The sequence below is a fragment of the Cucumis melo genome, chromosome 9 (assembly GCF_025177605.1).
Source record: "Cucumis melo cultivar AY chromosome 9, USDA_Cmelo_AY_1.0, whole genome shotgun sequence".
NCBI lineage: Eukaryota > Viridiplantae > Streptophyta > Magnoliopsida > Cucurbitales > Cucurbitaceae > Cucumis > Cucumis melo.
In genome coordinates, this window is record NC_066865.1 from 22944183 (window position 1) to 22964215 (window position 20033).

The 20033-nt window shown below is 28.6% G+C and overlaps 2 protein-coding genes and 1 pseudogene across 2 annotated transcripts; all 3 read left to right on the plus strand.

Annotated features, from left to right (window-relative positions):
* The first annotated feature begins 584 nt into the window (after window positions 1-584).
* LOC103482686 (subtilisin-like protease 4) lies at window positions 585-2909 on the plus strand. Its single transcript, XM_008438959.3, has one exon. It carries the CDS (start codon window positions 585-587, stop codon window positions 2820-2822), a length of 2238 nt encoding a protein of 745 aa, XP_008437181.1. The 3' UTR covers window positions 2823-2909.
* A 3687-nt stretch (window positions 2910-6596) lies between these two features.
* LOC103483067 (transcription factor bHLH120-like) lies at window positions 6597-7608 on the plus strand (annotated as a pseudogene).
* Window positions 7609-17894: 10286 nt separating this feature from the next.
* Window positions 17895-19778, plus strand: LOC103482687 (transcription factor bHLH36-like). Its single transcript, XM_008438960.2, has 2 exons — window positions 17895-18329; window positions 19108-19778. The coding sequence occupies exons 1-2, from the start codon at window positions 17991-17993 to the stop codon at window positions 19546-19548; spliced, it is 780 nt and encodes a 259-aa protein (XP_008437182.1). The 5' UTR covers window positions 17895-17990; the 3' UTR covers window positions 19549-19778.
* The last annotated feature ends 255 nt before the right edge of the window (window positions 19779-20033 follow it).

Sequence of the window (20033 nt, forward strand, 5' to 3'; positions counted from 1 at the left end):
GACAGATCATCCGTAATTCAACCAAAGTTAAAGAGTGTAACTTTGAGTAAAGTTAGCTCTATAATATTTCAAGCGAGGACGGATTTCACCACATCGATTTGCTGTCATGATGTTTTGAGGCATTATCAAAATTCAAACTTTGCCTTCAGTCTTATCTAATATAAACGTATGGATATGAGTTCTTCAATTTAATAATTTTAGTCCACAGCACCACAACTATTAGTTTTTCTTTTCTTCTAAAAACCAAAAGCTAAGGTTCACCACAAAATGACATATATGAACCTCAAGTTTGCCAATCATTGTAACATGTCAAGTTACATAACGACAATTTCAAAGCCTAATAAACAAATAGTCAATAAAATTCAAATATCCTATCATATATATTGTCATCAATACGAATCATTCAACTTAACCAGCCAAAACTCCTAGCAGGCCTAATCACAAGGCTCCAATGGCAATATGTTAATGCCTTTGAAAGTTTCTTACACAACCGCCGGCCATGACTGCCCCCTTTGTCACATATAAAACTTCCTATTTGGTGTGAGTTCACCAACACCATCAAGCCTTAGCTTTTTATCTTAAACATGGTTCTTCTGCCTTCTCTTTTTCTCCTTCTCTTACTCAACTTCCATGGCTATGAGGCTCAAGTAACCGAGCTTCCATTGAGTAATCTTCATACTTACATTGTCCATGTGAAGAAACCGGAGGTAGTTGATGATCTTGAAATTTGGCATAGATCATTTTTACCAACGAGTTTGGACAACGAAGAGGAGCAACCGACGTTGCTGTATTCATACCGAAATGTCATGAGTGGTTTTAGTGCAAGACTTACTGAAGAACACGTTAAAGCGATGGAAGAGAAGGATGGTTTTGTGTCAGCTAGACGTGAAACGATAGTGCATTTGCACACGACTCACACTCCTGATTTTCTAGGATTGAACCGTCAATTTGGGTTTTGGAAAGATTCGAACTTTGGAAAGGGAGTGATCATAGGAGTGTTAGATGGTGGAATCACACCAAACCATCCTTCATTTGATGATGCGGGAATGGCGCAACCACCAGCCAAATGGAAAGGAAGATGTGAGTTTAATTTCTCTGCTTGTAACAATAAGCTTATAGGTGCAAGATCTATGAATCTCGCATCACAAGCCTTAAAGGGAAAGATAACAACATTGGATGACTCTCCTATTGATGAAGATGGCCATGGAACTCACACGGCGAGCACTGCTGCCGGTACTTTTGTTGACGGTGCTGAGGCACTAGGGAACGCTTTCGGTACTGCTGTTGGGATGGCACCGTTAGCTCACCTTGCCATTTACAAAGTTTGCTTTGGAGAAGATTGCTCTGATGTTGACATTCTTGCAGGACTCGACGCTGCTGTTGAAGATGGTGTTGATGTGCTCTCGATATCACTCGGGGGCCCATCAGTACCATTCTTCGCAGACATTACGGCCATAGGTTCATTTGCAGCGATTCAAAAGGGGATTTTTGTAAGTTGCTCAGCTGCTAATTCAGGTCCTTTTAATGCCACATTGTCCAACGAAGCTCCATGGATTTTAACAGTTGCAGCTAGCACAATTGATCGAAAAATCACAGCGACTGCAAAGCTTGGAAATGGAGAAGAATTTGATGGCGAATCTCTGTTCCAGCCAAATGATTTTCCACAAACATTATTACCACTTGTTTTCCCTGGTGAGAAGAATGAAACGGTAGCATTATGTGCAGAAGGATCATTGAAAAACATTGATGTAAAAGGGAAAGTTGTAGTATGCGAGAGAGGAGGAGGAATTGCAAGAATTGCGAAAGGGGTTGAAGTGAAAAATGGTGGTGGCGCAGCCATGATCCTTCTCAATGCGGAATCAGATGGCTTCACTACTGAAGTAGATGCTCATGTTCTTCCGGCAAGTCATGTCAGCCACACAGCGGCACTGAAAATCAAAGCCTACATAAACTCAACAACATACCCTACAGCCACAATCTTATTCAAAGGAACCACAATTGGTGATGACTTCTCTCCAGCCATAGCTTCTTTCTCATCTCGAGGTCCCAGCCTCGCAAGCCCCGGCATCTTGAAACCGGACATAACTGGTCCTGGTGTCAGCATTTTAGCAGCATGGCCATTCCCATTAGACAACAACACAAACACAAAATCAACATTCAACATAATTTCAGGAACATCCATGTCTTGTCCTCATCTCAGTGGCATTGCAGCTCTGATCAAAAGTGCTCATCCTGATTGGTCACCGGCTGCCATTAAATCCTCTATAATGACAACCGCTAACATAACAAATCTTGAAGGCAACCCAATTCTTGATGAAACTTTGCAGCCAGCGGATTTGTTCGCTATTGGAGCAGGTCATGTAAACCCATCAAAAGCAATAGACCCAGGATTGGTTTATGACATTCAACCTGATGATTATATTCCTTATCTTTGTGGATTAGGATACACCAATAACCAAGTTTCACTTATTGCTCATAAACCAATTGATTGTTTAACAACATCAAGCATCCCAGAAGGAGAACTCAACTACCCATCCTTTATGGTCAAATTAGGACCGGTGCAAACATTCTCGAGAACGGTTACTAGTGTTGGCAGTGGACGTGTCGTTTATAACGTCGTCATTGAAGCACCGGAAGGGGTTTCTGTAACAGTCCGACCAAGGAAGCTAAGTTTCTCGGCATTGAACCAAAAAGCAACGTATTCAGTAACGTTTAAGAGAAGTGGTTCAATCAGTCCCTCGATTGAGTTTGCTGAAGGATATCTAAAATGGGTTTCTGCTAAACACGTAGTTAGAAGTCCGATATCTGTTAAGTTTGTATGAGTTTGGTTTAAACAATGACAGACTTGCATTTTTCAAGGTTGTAGTAAATCGTTTAACTATAATAAAACCAATCTATGTTACCATAAATGTTGCTATCTCTATTTATTAGGCATATTTGTACTTTCTTTTCTTGTATTTCTTTTTACCTCATTCAACTAGCCGAGGTCCATCCCATCAGAGTCCATGGTGGCCGATCATGCAAGACAAACTGTGACACTTGTGGTTAGTGAAGCTTAGATCTACTGCTGGTCCCATAACACCCTGCCCGATGTTACCTACCAAACTTATGATGTGGGTGGGTAACCTCTAAAATTGCTAAGATGTGGTGCGTTGACAAAAGATCCAAAGTTGATTATGGAACTCTAAAAATGTTCAGATTTTCAAAATATGTGGCTTAACACAAATTTTCTAAATATGAGAACACATTCACATAGGTGTTCATCTAGAAAATCACTCCGGGGTACAAATCTAGTGGTTTGAAAATCACTTCTAGCCTAAAGCTCTTCGTTCTCAATCATTCTAAAAACCCATACTTCCACAAAATTCTCAGACATTCTAAAATCATATTCGTCTTTCTTAAACAACTTTTCTCAAAAGTGACAGCACTTGAACCATGAGATTTCTAAAAATTTACTTTTCATAAACTCCAATAATATAAATAAGTCATCATAACTAATGCACTATACAGAAGCATATATCTCTTGAAATTCAATTATGTTAAATCAAGATACCATGAACATAGATTTCTTTCAAGAAATGAGCTCAAGTTCAAGTACCTAATTTAATGGTAAATCACAATTTTTTTTAAAAAAAATACTAAAAGAAAATTCTAAATTTCTAAAACCCAATAGTATTTGGCAAAATAACCACTTATCAAAGTACTATTCCAATCTCAAGTTGGCCAATCTATCTCTTTCAAAAAAATATCTCAAGTTAATGTCCAAATTAATAGAATATAGCACTAATAATTAACTCAACAACCCCTAAGTTCTCTAAAAACTCGTAACTTAGCCTAACATTTTTATGACTTTGACTTTAATTTTAACAAAATAATCAAAGTTCTTGTTCATAAGAAAATTCTCCTATACTCGTTTTTCTTCTCCGAAAATCGAATACTTTTACTCTCAACCCCTTCCTTTTTCCTTCCTCGATTTCATATTAAGCATTGGTTTCTCGTTTTTATAAGAAAAAAAAACCATAAGTTGTAAGGTAAATTAAAATTCTCAAATCATCAAAGTTCTTAACAAAAATAAGAAAACCCATAATTATTTCTCTTTAAAATATCCACCTCTTAGAAGAAAAAAAAAACGCAATTAAATATATATTACAGAGCACATTTTCAAAGAGAAAATTCAAATTAAGACTTTGAATTAGGATCCGATTAGATTGATTTATTAGATAGAAGTCGAACAAAATACACTTAAAAAATTATTGGAATTATTCCTAAAGATCATAAACTAGTCCTAAACACTTCGAGGGAATTAAAAGTTATTAGAAGTATAGTTATTAAACGACACTAAATGACAGTCCGTTAATCTCACTAGAAAGTGTCTGAAACTAAATATAAAATCATTCGGATTGAGTTCTAATTGTGAAGCATTGCATAATATTCATAATTAAATATTTGCAATTCAACATTTTAAAATAAAAGGTAAACCAATAACTTATTGTGCTTTTCTTGTTTTGTAATATCTTCAAAAGAAAAGGAAAAAAAGAAAAAAAGGGCATGGGTTTCCATTTTGGGAAGAGAGAAAAGAAATATTGGGCATGATTGGTGTCTGTCTTGTTGTTATTAATAATTTGAGATTGTTTAAATCAAAAGATATGGTAATTGAGATCTCAATCTCGTGTTGCTCATGTGCTACGTTTTCTTGTTGACCTTTCATTGTATTAAATACAATTTTGATTGATTTGTATATTCCCAAGTGTACATGTAGTGAGTTGGTAAGTTATATTAGTTTTTTAGTGCAGAATTTTAAATATAAATGGATGCTTCTTAGGAAGAGATCTATTTTATTTTTATTTGGTTAAAAAATCAATGCACAAGATCCACGCTTTTAGAGATGAGACTTTCATTATATTTACTTCTGTAAAAGTTTTTCCACATATGGAAGTAATTTTGTCCTCAATATATGTTTTTTTTTTCTTCTTTCTCAAACTAAAATCATTTGATTATAAACATCGTTATAGTAATTTTAGAGATAATAATCTAGTGTATACAAACATATTTAGAAAAAAATATAAATATATATATAATAAAGTCTACCATTTTTACTGCTACTAAACTTGTATCATCTATTAGTAATAAATCATCATTAATATGGTCTACCACTATAGACAATAAAAATCTATCATCGATATACTTTATTATATTTTTAAATATGTCTAAATTAAAAAAAAAATTGTTTTCAGAAGGAAGTTATTTCGGCTATAATTAATAATTATGTGACTTTGATAGCTTAATTATAAGCCAAATTGTGACGTAACAAGAATATTCTTAAATTAATGTTGGTAGGGACTATCAATGACAAAATTGAATAGTTTAATTATGATTTATGTTTGGACTATTAATTCAGCAACTTTACTTTTATTCTTTGTTTATTCTGATCATCTCACTAATAGAATTTATATTAAGTTTGGCTAAGTTCATGTCCACCTCTAAATTAAATTAATTAGCAACCAAAGGAATAGTTTCTATATATGACTTATAATATCGGTAAGATGAATTTATTATTATTATTATTATTTTTACTTCGATGAGATTTCAAATTTTATTTTTCTTAATAAGATAAAATTTCATTAGAACTTCTTTCGCGCTTTAATATCATATAAGGTATACAAAATTTTATCTCAAAATTAATTAACGATAGTGAGAGAGATATACCATATTAGTAACTTTCCTACCTTTTCTTTGAGGTAAGATCACAACAAAAGTGAAATCATAAAAGATTCCATTGGGTTTGAATAAAAGAACTGAATACTCTTGTTTTTATTCAAGTACCACACTTAATATATATGTGATTATTTTTGTATCTTTTTCACTTTTTCCCAAGTCGATAACCTATAGTAATAAAATAATAATATTGATAAAATTGAATTATAAAATTGTCGAAGTAAGCTTAATTTAATGATAATTGACAACGCTTCTTCAAGATTGTTATTACACTAAAAAATCTTGTTAAAATTATGTTTATATTTAAGAAAAAAATTGTTTAGCATGCAATATTTTACTATAATTGTAACAGAAAAACTTTACAAACAAACAAATCAATCCAATATTCATCGAAATATTATAATAAAAACCAAAATCAATAAAACATCACTTTTTTTAGTAAACAATGGAGATCCAACCTTTTGCCCTAGAATAGTAACAAAAAACATTATCTTTAGGCTATTTGACCCACTATGATCAATAGCGGATCTAGAAAATATTGACAGGGGATTAAAAGAAAAATATGAAAAATAAATTACATAGGAAGGATGTGAAGTGGGTGGAAAGGGAGTTGAAAGTCAAAGTAACCACTAAGCTAATGACAAATATTAATTATTAAGTAATTTTTTTTTATATATATTATGTAAAGACAATAAAGTTGAGGAGGTCTGGTGCGTATGATAAATCCGCCGTTGACTATTGATCTCCAATTTGGTGCTATAAATAAAGGGATAATTAGATTTCCAAAATATTGTGCTATTTCCAAAATCTTCCTCACGATTCTCTTAATCTCTCCCTTTCAAAAAACTCATTTGCTATTTTTTTTTTAAAAAAAATTACTAATGGAATTAGATTGTATTCAATCTCCATTCCCTTTTGATCAAGTAGATGAGTTATTTCCACTCCCTTCTCTTTCCCCTATAGACCTTTCTGTTGCTCACCCTCCATTGATCGCTTCCACCAACAACACCAACAAAAATATCTCCCAAAAGCCAAAAAATAGACGCGGGCGAAAGTCCCCGAACACTTCGGCCGATATTGAGGAGGAGAACCCGAACGAACATAAAAAAGAAGAAGATTATCCACAGAGATGTTGAGCGCCAAAGAAGGCAAGAAATGTCCACTCTTTATGCCGCTCTTCGCTCACTTCTGCCGGTGGAATATCTCAAGGCAAAACTCATCAATGCCTCATCACATGTTATTTTATATATTTATTATCACTAAATAATTAAGATAAACTAAAATACGTATTTTGAAAGTAAATGAAAATGAAACATTTTCTGAGAGTTCGACCCAAAAAAAAAAAAAAAAAAAAAGCAATCATCATGATATAGAATTTCAAAATCCACCATTATTTGGCCTTCTGCATTATATTATTTCGCAATAACTTAAAGAAAAATTAAATAAAAATGTTGTAATATTTGTTTGTGAAAAATTACAGGTATATGTGACCACATGCATGAGACAGTGAAATACATACAACACATGCAAACCAAGATTCAAAAGCTAAAAAACAAGAAAGATGAGCTTAAAAAGGACATTGAAGATCATGATTCCGGCAACATTAGCACAATATCGAAACATTGAACTCCTCAAAAAGGGATAGTGTGTTAGTGATGCCAAGATCATGTGGAGGATTTCAAATTCTTCTACACACAGCATAGGCTTCCACTTTCAAAGCTTATCAAATTTTTAATTACTCAAAATCTTCACATCATTAGTTGTCATTCTACTAAGAAAGACGACAGGTTCCTCCACACTATTGAATCTGAAGCTGCCGTCGATATTGGAACAATGGATGTGTCGGAACTACAAAATAAATTGACCAACTTGGAACATTTTCCATTAGATTAAATTAGAGTAGTAGGTGTTTCTATTTGTTATTTATATTATTCGAGTGCTACTTTTAAACTGCTTATGTTAGACAGAAATTCAAAAAAGGTAATTTTCCCTTTTAATATGGAGAGAAATAAAAACAGCAGACTCTGTTTTAAGCCAAGGATGGGACTCTTTCTTCCCAAATTAAAACCATTTGTTATCGAAGTCCATAATCAGAGATGACTGAAAAAACACGTAAACCTAATGGAGAAATATAAGACATTTGACGGGCGGGTTTTGTTGCCCAAATAATATACTCAATCACACACCAATAATTGTTTTAGTGGCAAGTTTGGGTTGATTTGATTGCGGGGAGCATACTAATTCTCAACTGAAGGGGAGTTTTGAGTAGAAATTATAGCAAGAGAATAAAATTGCCAAAAGAAAAGTAAAACTAAGAAAATTCCAATCACAGAAGAATTTAGTTTGGATTATTCCAATTTCTCTTTTTATCAAAAGAATTTGATGATCAATTTAATTGAAATTAAATTATTAATTCTAAAGTTCTAATTGTTCTAACCTAAATAGTATACAATATTGAATTTTCTAATTAACATTAAGTTTCATTGTATAGAATGCCTAACTTTCAAACGTCTGATTGACATTTAATAGATTCAATTCTAGATTGGAACTACTGCGCAAAAAGTAGAATGACATGCTAACCTAGTCAAAGATTCGATACGGAAAGCGAGAGTTATCGGTTCTTCTTCTTCCCTCCAAAAAATTTTTTAAAAAACTTTCTTTTGCCTTATTTTCTCTTGTATTTCTCTACTATTTCACTTAGGTCCTCTTGTTATTTTTAAGATTTTTTTCATTTTTGAACTAACTTTCTTGCTATTTTGTAAAGTGTTTATATTTTTTTTTTTATTATTATTGTTATAGATGATCCTTAGTTTTGAACGTTCGATGAAAGATTTAAATCTGAAATGTTTAATCCAAAATCAATTTTATAAGTGATTTAAGATTGTTTAATACATGTTTAACAAGGTTTTTTTGTTTTTCTTTTTCAAATCGCAAACATTTCGCAACTTCCAGCCTTCAAATGTTTCATCTCAAATCAATCATATAATCATTTTATGTGATTTTAAGTATTTTCACACCTATTTTTTAAAAAAATTTAAATATTAATTTTTTATCTCACAAACATATCACAAATTATTATTATTATTATTATTCTTGTTCTTGTTTTTATTATTACTACTATTGTTGTTGTTATTACCAGTATTCTTTTCGTTCTTATTAGTATTCTTTTTGTTCTTCTTATTATTATTTTATTAATTTTTTTGTTCTTATTATTCTTTTTATTGTTGTAATTCTTTTTGTTGTTGTGGTTATGTTGGACAATATTGTTGCTTATTGACAGTATTTTTGTCTCATCTTATTTTATATTAATTTTTTCTTTAATTTGACTAATTTTTAATTAGGAAAATTTTCATAAATATAATTGTAAAGTATTTACGGTATGTATAACAAAGTCCATGAAGTTAGTCATTTCTTAAATATTTCAAGCTTTCCTTTTCTTTTATCGTCTTTCTTTTCCTATAACTCTGTTATTTGATTTTTTTCTTTCCATCGTCTTTCTTCTTTTTTTCAAACTGTTATTTGGTTCAAGATCGTGTATCAAATATAAACGATCTATATTTTTTCAAACTGTTATTTGGTTGTTCAAAATCATCGTGTACTAAATTTAAAAGACTTGAAAAAAACGTCGTTTAGATTTGATCTGGCAGATCAAATCTAAACGATCGTGCACAAAAAATAGTCAAATCTAAACAATCGTATACAAAAAATCTTTAAAAATTGTTTAAATTGGGATAATCAAATCTAAGCGATCGCGTATCAAAGAATCTATCTAAACAATCGTGCACCAAAAAATCTTGAAAAAAATAAATAATTGTGTAGACAAATCTTAATGATCGTGTAGCAAAAAAATCTTGAAAAAAATCGTTTAACCAAATATAGACGAACGTATACCAAAGAATTTTATGCTGTTAGTCTGGTTTTCTCAAACTAAAATGACAAGTGCTAAAGCAACTAAAATGGAAGTTCTAATTACATACCTCAATACTTTAGTCCGTACTGTCACCAAAATTGACTAAATGCATATCAAACATTCCATATAAAACAATCTCTCCCAATAACCCATCAAGAGGTATCCATAATAAGAACAAAATAGTAATAATGCATATCAAACATTATTATTATTATTATTGTTCATATAATTATTACCGTTAATATTAATAATAATAATATTGTTATTATTATTATTATTATTATTATTATTATTATTATTATTATTATTGTTCTATTATTATTAGTATTTTTTTTTTGTTCTTATTATTATTATTTATTGTTATTATTATTACTTTGTTGTTATTATTCTTTTTGTTGTTGGTCTTCTTTTTGTTGTTGTGGTTATTTTTGACAGTAGTGTTGTTCATCGTAGACACTTATTTTGTACTGTCTTATTTTAAATTAATTTTTTTAATTGGACTGACTTTTAGTTATGTGATTTACCACCATTTAAAAAAAATGTTATTTAATTATTTTTAATGTTTTTGTGAATAGTTTGGTTAAAGTTATTATAACATTTTTATTTATTTAGTTTTTTTCTTCTGTTCATGACATTGATTATTGATTTAGTACTTTCTCATTTTTTATGTGATTTAATATTATATTTTTTTCTGGTTAATTTAATATGTTATTGTTAATAGTGGTTTAAACTTGTTAACATTTTAAATTATTTTTTAAAAGAAAATCTACAACGAAATTCAAAAAATTTTGAAGTTCAATTTTCTACGATTGGGAGTCCGAATTTGATCTCTAGTAATTTTTGTTGTTGTTATTGTTGTTATTTAATATTGTGATTACTCTTTTTGTTGTTTCTTAAGAGAGGGATTAAAAGTATTGGAAAAATCGAATCCAATTAGAAGTTGATGGGTGTAAGAGTAAACACATTTTTTACTCTTATTTTTTCATCAAATATCATTTTCCCCATTACATAACTTATTATAACAATAATAATTCAATTTCATAATGAAGTTATTTCTATTTGAAACTAAAATTTTGTATATAGAATTACGATTTGATTTATTATATTTTGGTTGTTTCAAATATGATAAAATAAGTAAAAATGTTTTGGTGGTTTTTTTAAATCAATTTTAGTTCATACCACATACCATCATTTTAGGTGATTTTGGTGAGAAAAATTATTTTGACTATCTAAAAATTGTTTCCAAACATCAAAAATTTTAATATAGGTTCAAAGACTCGAGTCCTACTTAATTTCATAGGTTCTTTATGTAATATATATATATATATATATATATATATATATATATATATATATATATATATATATATATATAAAACTAAAACAATATTAATATCGATAATTAACTTAATGGACAAAATGCCTTCTTATCTCTCTTTAGATTCAAATTTTAATTCCACTTTATATGTCGTTTTCAACATCATTTTTACTAGATTACATACATCCATGCATATATAATATATATATATACACACACAAAGTATTCTAACAAAAGAACAAAGGGATATTTTCGTGAATAAAAAATAAACTATTTATATAAAGAAAACAAAATACAAAAACTTGATCGAATCTCCTCGACTTTATATAATATATATAAAAGACTATTTAATTTTTAATACTCATAGGTTGTTTTGTTTATCAAGTTGGCTGTCAATAATATTTTGATTCGCCACGGGTCATGTTTAAGGACTTCCTGACAGTTAATAAATGGAGGCACGTGTGAAGAGAGAATCAAAACAAAAAGAAATGGGGAAGGGGGATGGCCGCAGATGCCGGGATCCGTGCCAAAAACAAATATGGGCAATTTTGGGATAATGTGTCCTTTGGATCATCTCCTAATTAATATCTGTTCATTATAATTAATTAATTAATAAAAAAAAAACAATATCTTTGTGGTTCTCACTTTTTCATATTAAATTTATTGAAAATATTCTCCTAATTATTTGATTTTATTCTAATTACGTCATTTTCCCTCTATGATTCTCATTGAAATTTATAAATGACTACAAAGTCTAAAATGAAATGATTACAACCTTAGAAGTGAATTTACCTCTTGTGTTGTGTTGTGGTGTGTTTTGTTGTGGTTTATTAAAAAAATGCCATCATTTTGTCTTTTTTGTTTTTTTCCATCTTTTGTCTGTTTAAGTTAACCATTGACTTAGTTAAAGATTTGATCTCTGTATATCATTGTTTTATAAGTAACAAGGATAGTAATTATAATGAGTAGTACTTTTAAGAATCGTAAGTATTGCAAAAAAAAAAAAAAGTCTCTATGATATGATCTATTTATTATAGATCATTCTTATTAACAACATGGTCTATCATTTACATATTTTCACTGGTAAGAGTTTGATCTAACTTGTAACAGTTATATCATTATTTAGTGTAACTTTTTTTACTATGTTTGAACCAATATTTCCTTACTTCGCTCACTCTAATCATCTAGATATATTTATTCAAACAGATTAGATGTTCCTGGTTCACATATTTGTAATTTTTTTAAAAATTCTACTCAATCACCTTTCTTAATTTTCCTTTAGTTACATATATTATTAATTTGTTGTTCTTCGCTTCGAAATTTTTTATCATTTGCAATTTTTATTCTCAAAGTTTGATTTAATTATCCTTTCGTTTTTTAGCTTTAATATGTTAACACTTTATCTTGTCTTTTTTTTCTGTTTTTTTATTGTTAGTCAATTTAAATAATTATGATGTCAATATATACTTTAAACTAATTTTAATAATTTAAATAGTTATGGAGAATGCATTGGTCTTCACTTCAGTAATGATTAGTACTAAATAATCTTTTAAAAATGATTTAATTATTAAAAAAATGAATAAAAATTAACCATATTTAAAAAGTCAAATAAAATATAAACTCAACCGCTTTCAATCTGAATTGAAATAATATTCAAAGTTCAAAGATGCTCAAAGGAACATACAAGAATTGATATCACCTATTTGAATAAAAGAGATTATAAAAACACGAAAGCATAGATAAAAATTTTAAAATTGAAAATGAAAGTCACTGATTATACCAAAACATTATACTTTACTTTTTGGTGACTTAATAATAAGAACTCGGATTTCATATGATACATGTTATGATGCATGTGGGTGAGTTTGAAACAAATTGAAAGGATCATGTTGATTTATAGGACATGTATAGGACAAGTAAAGTTTGTCGAAGTAGTGAAGTTGTCACAAACAAATAGACTAAAATAATCCATTGTGGTATCCAAATTTTGGATATTGTGTTGCTCACAAAATGTATAATAAACGACGAATATCAAATAGAAACTATTTATGAATAAGAAAATTGATATTTGTTAGAACTCAATCCCCCCTTCTGCCTATAAGGAAGTATAAAGATATATTTGAGTTATTTAATATTCTCTAATGATGATGGGATCGAGGAAAAAATAATTAACGCCTAATAAGTTGAAACAAATGATACATTAGAAGTATTACTTTATGGTTTGAAATTTTGTAATAAAATAAAAATAATGTAAGAGTAAGATTCACGTCTCTAACACAAACAAATTTGATAAATAATGGTTTCATAAAATAATGTCTCAAAATGGGAAGTGGTTTGGACCCCAACCCACCACAATAAATAAATTAAGGATTTGATACATATATTTAATTAATATATAACTTTTATGACATCCCTTAACTTATTTTTAAATTTTGAAAATAAAAAACAATTTAATTCATGATCTTTAGAAATAATGTAGCCATTTTCTAAATTTTTTGAAATGATAGTTGGGCAAGCATTTCAATACATACGATTAGAACAAAATAGAAAAGAAAATCATATACAAACTTGTTGGAATTTGAACTCAGATAGAGATGTTATTGAATCATATACACTATTTTTTCGTCAAACATTACACGTCTAGACATCGATCACCTCTATCTTTCTCTCTATGTATCAATTAATTGTATAAAAAATTATGTAATAAAAATAACTAAAAATTCATAACTGATAAACGAAGAAACTATTAGAGGATTGCCCAGCAAAGTTTGAAGAAAGTTGAAAGTGGTCATGATGCTAAACCCTAAACTTACCAACATGATCATGAATGTGCATATGCAATATATCAATAATCGATGTTCTAACTAATTTTAAAAAAAAAAACATTTCTTTTATTTAAATATATTTCTTTAAATTTTTCTGTTTCTATAATTTCTTTTATAAAACACACATACATGCATACGTACATTTCTGGATCTGTAGATTTTTGGTGGCTTGTAAATAAATACCAAATTTCCACAAGATACATGTGCTCTCTTATATTAAATATATAAATATGGTGTATCGATGTGGACAAGATTTTATATATAAATAAAATAAAACAAAAAAGTAATTTTTCGATGAGAAAAAACAAAATAAAATACAAGTAGTAAGAAGTAATAACAGAGCTGGCAGCTCCTCTAATAAGAATGAAGAATCCAACCACGTCATCAAATTTATTATGCTTTAATTTATTTGGAAATTCCAACCAAGTGTGTAAGGAAGAATTTATTCGTTTAATAGTGACAATTATTGTCAATGTCTTAAGATTTTCAATGTTCATTATGCACTTTAACTTTTCTAACTTTCTGTCATACAAATTATGATTTATGGACTCCGTTTAGAATTACGGTATTTTTTAAAATAATTTGTGGAAAGAAGTAAATAGTGTTAATTTGATAAATTTAATTTAAACTTGAAAAAAAGTAAGTTTCGTAAATTAATTCAAAACCATCTTATTTTCCATATCATTAACTAAAATAGATATCTAATCAATTTTTTATAATTTTTTGTAATATAAAATTATTATTTGGTGTGATAAAAAAATTGTTTATAAATATTAAAGAAAATAGTTTACTTTAAAAAAAAAAGTCGACATCTTATATATATTTTAGGATTTTTTCCAAACATAAAAGAAAAGACAAGCCATTTACGTTCCATTTAAAAAATTCACTAAAAACAGAAAATTATTATAAGTGTGAATATATTTTATTCATTTTTTATTTTGAACAATCTTCATATATCTTTTTAAAAAAATAACACATGGATAATATTTAATTAGGTAAAAATAGATAAATATATAAAATAAAGTATAGAGTATAAAATTAAACACTAAATATTAACAAAAGTTTGTACTGATTTTAGCGAATCTAAAAGCTGGTAGAATACTGCTTCTAAATGCATGTATTAATTGATTCTAACCCAAATTTAAAAAAAAATTCGAATTGACTTTTTAACGTTACTTTAATATAGATGAATAATGTCACTAAATAATATTTTGTTAAAAAAACAATGTCATTAAATATTGAGAACTTGGATTTATTTTATTTTATTGACAAAATATTCGAATGATCATTTAAATTATTAAGAGTTGATACCAATTTGATTTGCAAAATTGAAAATAATGATACTTTTAGTCCATAAATTGGAAAATAGTTTCTAGTATAAAAGTTGTTTGGTTTATAAGTTTGTTAAACGTTAGATTGAAAAGCTTGAGTTTGTTAAAGTTTAGTTTAGATTACACCTAAGATGTTACCTTTATTATGAATACAGTTTGAAGAATAAATTTTGAAGAATAAATAAATGTTTGGGTAATGATCATTATGCAATTTGTATAATAATTATCAGAAGAAGTCTTTTAAAAAATATATGAAAGCACGAACAATTCAAAAAACGGAAAAAGTTCATGAGTGCACCGTAGAAAATATCAAAAATGTTTCGTCAACCACTTCGTCAAGAACGCACAGTAATATGGTACACCGATCATTTATATTTGGCTATTATTTGGTATACAATCATTTAAATTTTGTCAGATTTAGTTACACCATTTTTTTTTTCCAAGATTATGTACATGATAGTTTAGATTTATTTTTTTTTCAAGATTTGGTACTATTTTTTTACATGATCATTTAGATTTGATTGTCCAAATCATCGTTTTTTCTAATCTTTTATATTTATAACATGATCTTGAACAACCAAAATAAGAAAGTTTGAGAAAAAATAATAATGAACCAAATAACAAAAAGAAAAAACAGACGGAAATGATCTTGAACAACCAAATAAGAAAGTTTAAAAAAAATAATATACAATCAACTAAATAGCAGTTTGGATAAAAGAAAAAAAAGAAACAAAAGATGGAAGAAAAGAAGAAAAAAAAAAAGAAGAAAGACGGTGTAACAAACGAAGATGGGAAGAAAAACGAAAAGAAAAATCTGAAATATTAAAAAAAAAATGGCCAACTTTATGGGTTTTTCTTATATCGACGGTAAATATTTTAAGATTTGTTATACTTATGAAAGTTTTCCTAATTATTAAGTATGTAATAATATTTTTAAAAAAAATCTGTGTATAATAGACTTTATCAACATTTGTATCACTGAAGAACCCTTGTGATGTATAAGTGATAGACCAACATTTACTACGATCTATTAGTGATAGATTCCTATCATTGACTGATTTTGCTATATTTACAATTATTTTAAAATGTTTTTATATACTTAATTATTTTAAATATAATTACTATGTTTACAACTACCCTGTAAATATTTTTTTGATAAAAGGTAAAAGTCTCCTATTAAAAAAATTGAAAATGTTTCTACGAGGACAGCAACCTCAAATTTTAAGGTGTAATTTCATCTATAAAAATTAGATGTATATATCAATTAATCTTTGAAAGTGAAAACGTAAACCCATTTGTACTATATAAATAATATTATCTGAAAATGCATTTAAGGACGCATTTAAGAACCTTATCTTATACTTTTAAGTCAAAGTATAATAGGCTACATATGTTTATAAATATAAACACATGACACATGCAAACATATATAAATCAATTCTCTATAGGGAATTTTTTCTTTTTAATTTTATAATAATCTTGTGCATTTAGTTCTTACATTTTTCGAGAGTTAAAATGCTCAAAAAGTTTTAAAATCTTGTTTTATAAATTTTGGTAGGTTAGTTCGTATGATTAATATCTAGTTCACATCTCACTATTATATGGCACGATAACTTATTATGTTTATAGATTATTTTAGAATAATTATTCAAATGTAACTTTTGATATAACACTTAGTTATATTATTGTTTTGTTTAGAGATGAATTTATACTTAAAAAGAAGTAGTTAAAAACTAATAAAATACGAGGAAAATTGAATCCAAAATTAAAGAGTACTTAGTTTTGAGATCAAATAACTCCTTAAATTAGTTAATCATTCATTGATTCAATCAAATATAATCTGATTAGTTAGGTAGAATAAGGCAGGATTCATCTCATATTAATCCTTGAGAAAAATTGGTAAATTCTAGCATTTTCCTTCCTGCAAAGACATTGTTATAATTCTAGGGGAGCAAACTTAAATTTGAGTTTGATTAGAATTCACATTTGTGACTTTTTTTCGTTCTACAATTTTCCATATCTAACTTTAGTATCATATAATTTTTTTTTTGTATGTTCTCTCTTCTCCAAATTATAAATTCACCATTGCTAGAACGTGAAGATCAAAATGTATTGGTTTTTCTTTATTTGGATTTTGACGTTAACAAAAATTTAAAAAGAGCATATGCAACTTCAATTGTTTGACAACAAATTTATAAGTAATTGTCCAACCAATTGAAAACGAGAAAAGTAAATATATCTTAGAAAGAATGCAAGGTCAGTCTATTTTTATTAACATGAGATTTTCAACATCAAACTTCAAAACTTAGCTCAGCGTCTCAAACATCTCTTAAAAAGATCGTAAAATATTCTTTATTAATCTCTTTTAACGTAGAATCCTCGACCATATACAAAATCGACATTTACTTTTAGATGGAATTGTAACAGTTAGCTAAGTCGTTCACCTCGTTGAAATTAAAAATAACAACACTTGGTGCATCTTCATCCCATTTCTCGCATCAGAGACACAAATATTTTTTTAAAAAGAAAATACAAAGTCAAATTTTCACCTAAAAAGATTAGGATTAAACAATTGAGTTAACATAAATAAATAAATGTAAATAAATAAATTTGGGTATACATAATCTGAGGTGTAGCTAAGACGTAATTCAATTAGATTTAAGATGAAAATATATTAATTAATACAGCACCTACACTCATTACTTAGCCATAAATTAAATGCTAGACCCCATGGAAACTCGAGGCTATATATAAGAGGGTATTTTGTGCAAGATTTTTCACAATCCTTTTCAACATTGCTTTTCTACAAAACTCAAGAGAATTGTCTCCATCTCTTCTTATTTAATTCTCCTTTTGGGAATTGGCTGAGGGACCTTTGGTGTCTTAAAGGTATGGATTTGAATAATGTTGAGTCACCATTTTCATTTGACCTTGGTGATGAACTATTGCCTCTTCCTTCTCTTTCTTGCATAGATAATTGTTTTGTTCCTCAGTTCCCCTCCATCTTGGAGAATAACAATAATAACTCAATTACTGTCTCTCCAAGACCCAAAAATGGTCGCCGGAAAAAGCCACCGGCCAATACTTCAGATGATAAAGACGATGAGAACAACTCCAATGAACACAAAAAGAAGAAGATTATGCATAGAGATGTGGAGCGCCAAAGAAGACAAGAAATGTCTTCTCTTTATTCCACTCTTCGTTCACTTCTTCCTATTGAATATCTCAAGGTAAAGAATAAGATGAAGATAATATCAGGTCTCTTTAGTTCACTAAATATTGAATTTAACCTTTTTCAAAGTTTAGAAACTTATTACATCACATTTCAACCTTTTAGTTTTAACCCAATCTTGTAATTAACTATTTTTCTTGTGTGTTTATAGACTTCTTCACACTTTTTTTTTTTTTTTTTTTTTTTGTCTGAGCTAAGAAATTAAGTTTAAGAAAACATATTAAAACATAAAACATTGTTTTAAATGGTAAAGTGTCCAATAATTCTACTTTAATTTTTTTAAAAAAATTGATACTTCTAAAGTTAATATTTGTTGAATTGTTTAAATAATAATAAAAATTTATAGAATAATATATATGTTCCCAAGATCAGATCTATAGTGAATGCTCATGTATAATAAAAAGGTTGTTTTTCTTCTTCTTTTTTTTTTCTTTTTTATAGAAAAGCCAATAATGAAAAAAAATATATGTTATTGTTATTATAATCAGTCCATAAATTATTGACAAAATACCACCTTCTTTTAGTCAGAATCCCATGTCGAAAAATGGAACAGAAATTAGAAAAACTGCACCTAATCTTGTTCTTCTACTTTCTTTACACGCTAAATTTTTTTTAATGGATACATAAACTATTTTTCTCACTAAACGAATGATTTTGGAATGAAACTTCTATTTAGCTGATAAACTTTCCATTTTATTGACTTGGGTTTGTTTCTCAACCCATGAATTGACATTTACATAAGCATATAGTAATTTATTTTCCAATATAATACGTAGGGAAAACGGTCGATATGCGATCACATGCACGAGACAGTTAAGTACATTCGGTATATGCAAAGCAAGATCCAAGAACTATGTGATAAAAGAGATGAGTTGAAAAAATTACAATCCAATAACCAAAATCCAGACATGGTAGAAACAGAAACATTAAAATCTACAAAAAGAGACAAAGTTGTGGTGAGAGCAAGAGATGGATCAGGAGGAATTCAGGTTATTTTAGACACTGCCACTCGACATAGACTCCCTCTTTCAAACATTCTTGTAGCTTTAACTGATCAAGGCCTTGAAATCCTTAGCTGCAGCTCCAACAAACTAAATGACAGGTTCCTTCACACCATTGAATCTCAACCTGTCTTTACCTCTACCAATTCTCCGATAATCGACGTTTCTGGCCTTCAATATACGTTGACAAATTTGGAGTATTGTCCTTTGGATTAATAATCGTCATTGTCGTTCGTCCTGTTGCTAGTTCTATCTGGTAGATTTATGGTGAAACCATTTTTCTTGCAAGAAGAATCTTGAATAATAGGCAGTTTTGTAGTAGATCTCTCTCTCTCTCTCTCTCTCTCTCTCTCTCTCTTTTTTGTTAATGTTTGTACTATGAATATTTATGATTCAAATTCTACTTCTGTGGGAGAAATTTATCAAAAATACTTATCTTCAGCAAACTATTCTCCCTCTATCATTTATTATTTCATTATTGAACTAAATTTATTTGTCTGCTTCCTCATTTTTTTAGATGTCTTTCTTACGAATTTATGTCTTAAGTGAATCGTCCAATCTAACAACATACACTTTAAAAATATAACATTTTAAAGTTTACGAAGAAAATTTAAGAATTTTTGAAGTGCTTCAATGGTCAACGACCATAATAAAAACTGAGTGTGCAATTGATTATGATGTAGCTCTTGTTGCATTCAATT

What these genes read in the sequence shown, in the direction of transcription:
- LOC103482687 (XM_008438960.2), top strand. Translation starts at nt 17,991, where the DNA reads ATGGATTTGAATAATGTTGAGTCACCATTTTCATTTGACCTTGGTGAT. An exon ending in TTCCTATTGAATATCTCAAG is followed by an intron (nt 18,330 to 19,107) that starts GTAAAGAATAAG and finishes TATAATACGTAG; the next exon opens with GGAAAACGGTCGATATGCGA.
- LOC103482686 (XM_008438959.3), top strand. Translation starts at nt 585, where the DNA reads ATGGTTCTTCTGCCTTCTCTTTTTCTCCTTCTCTTACTCAACTTCCAT.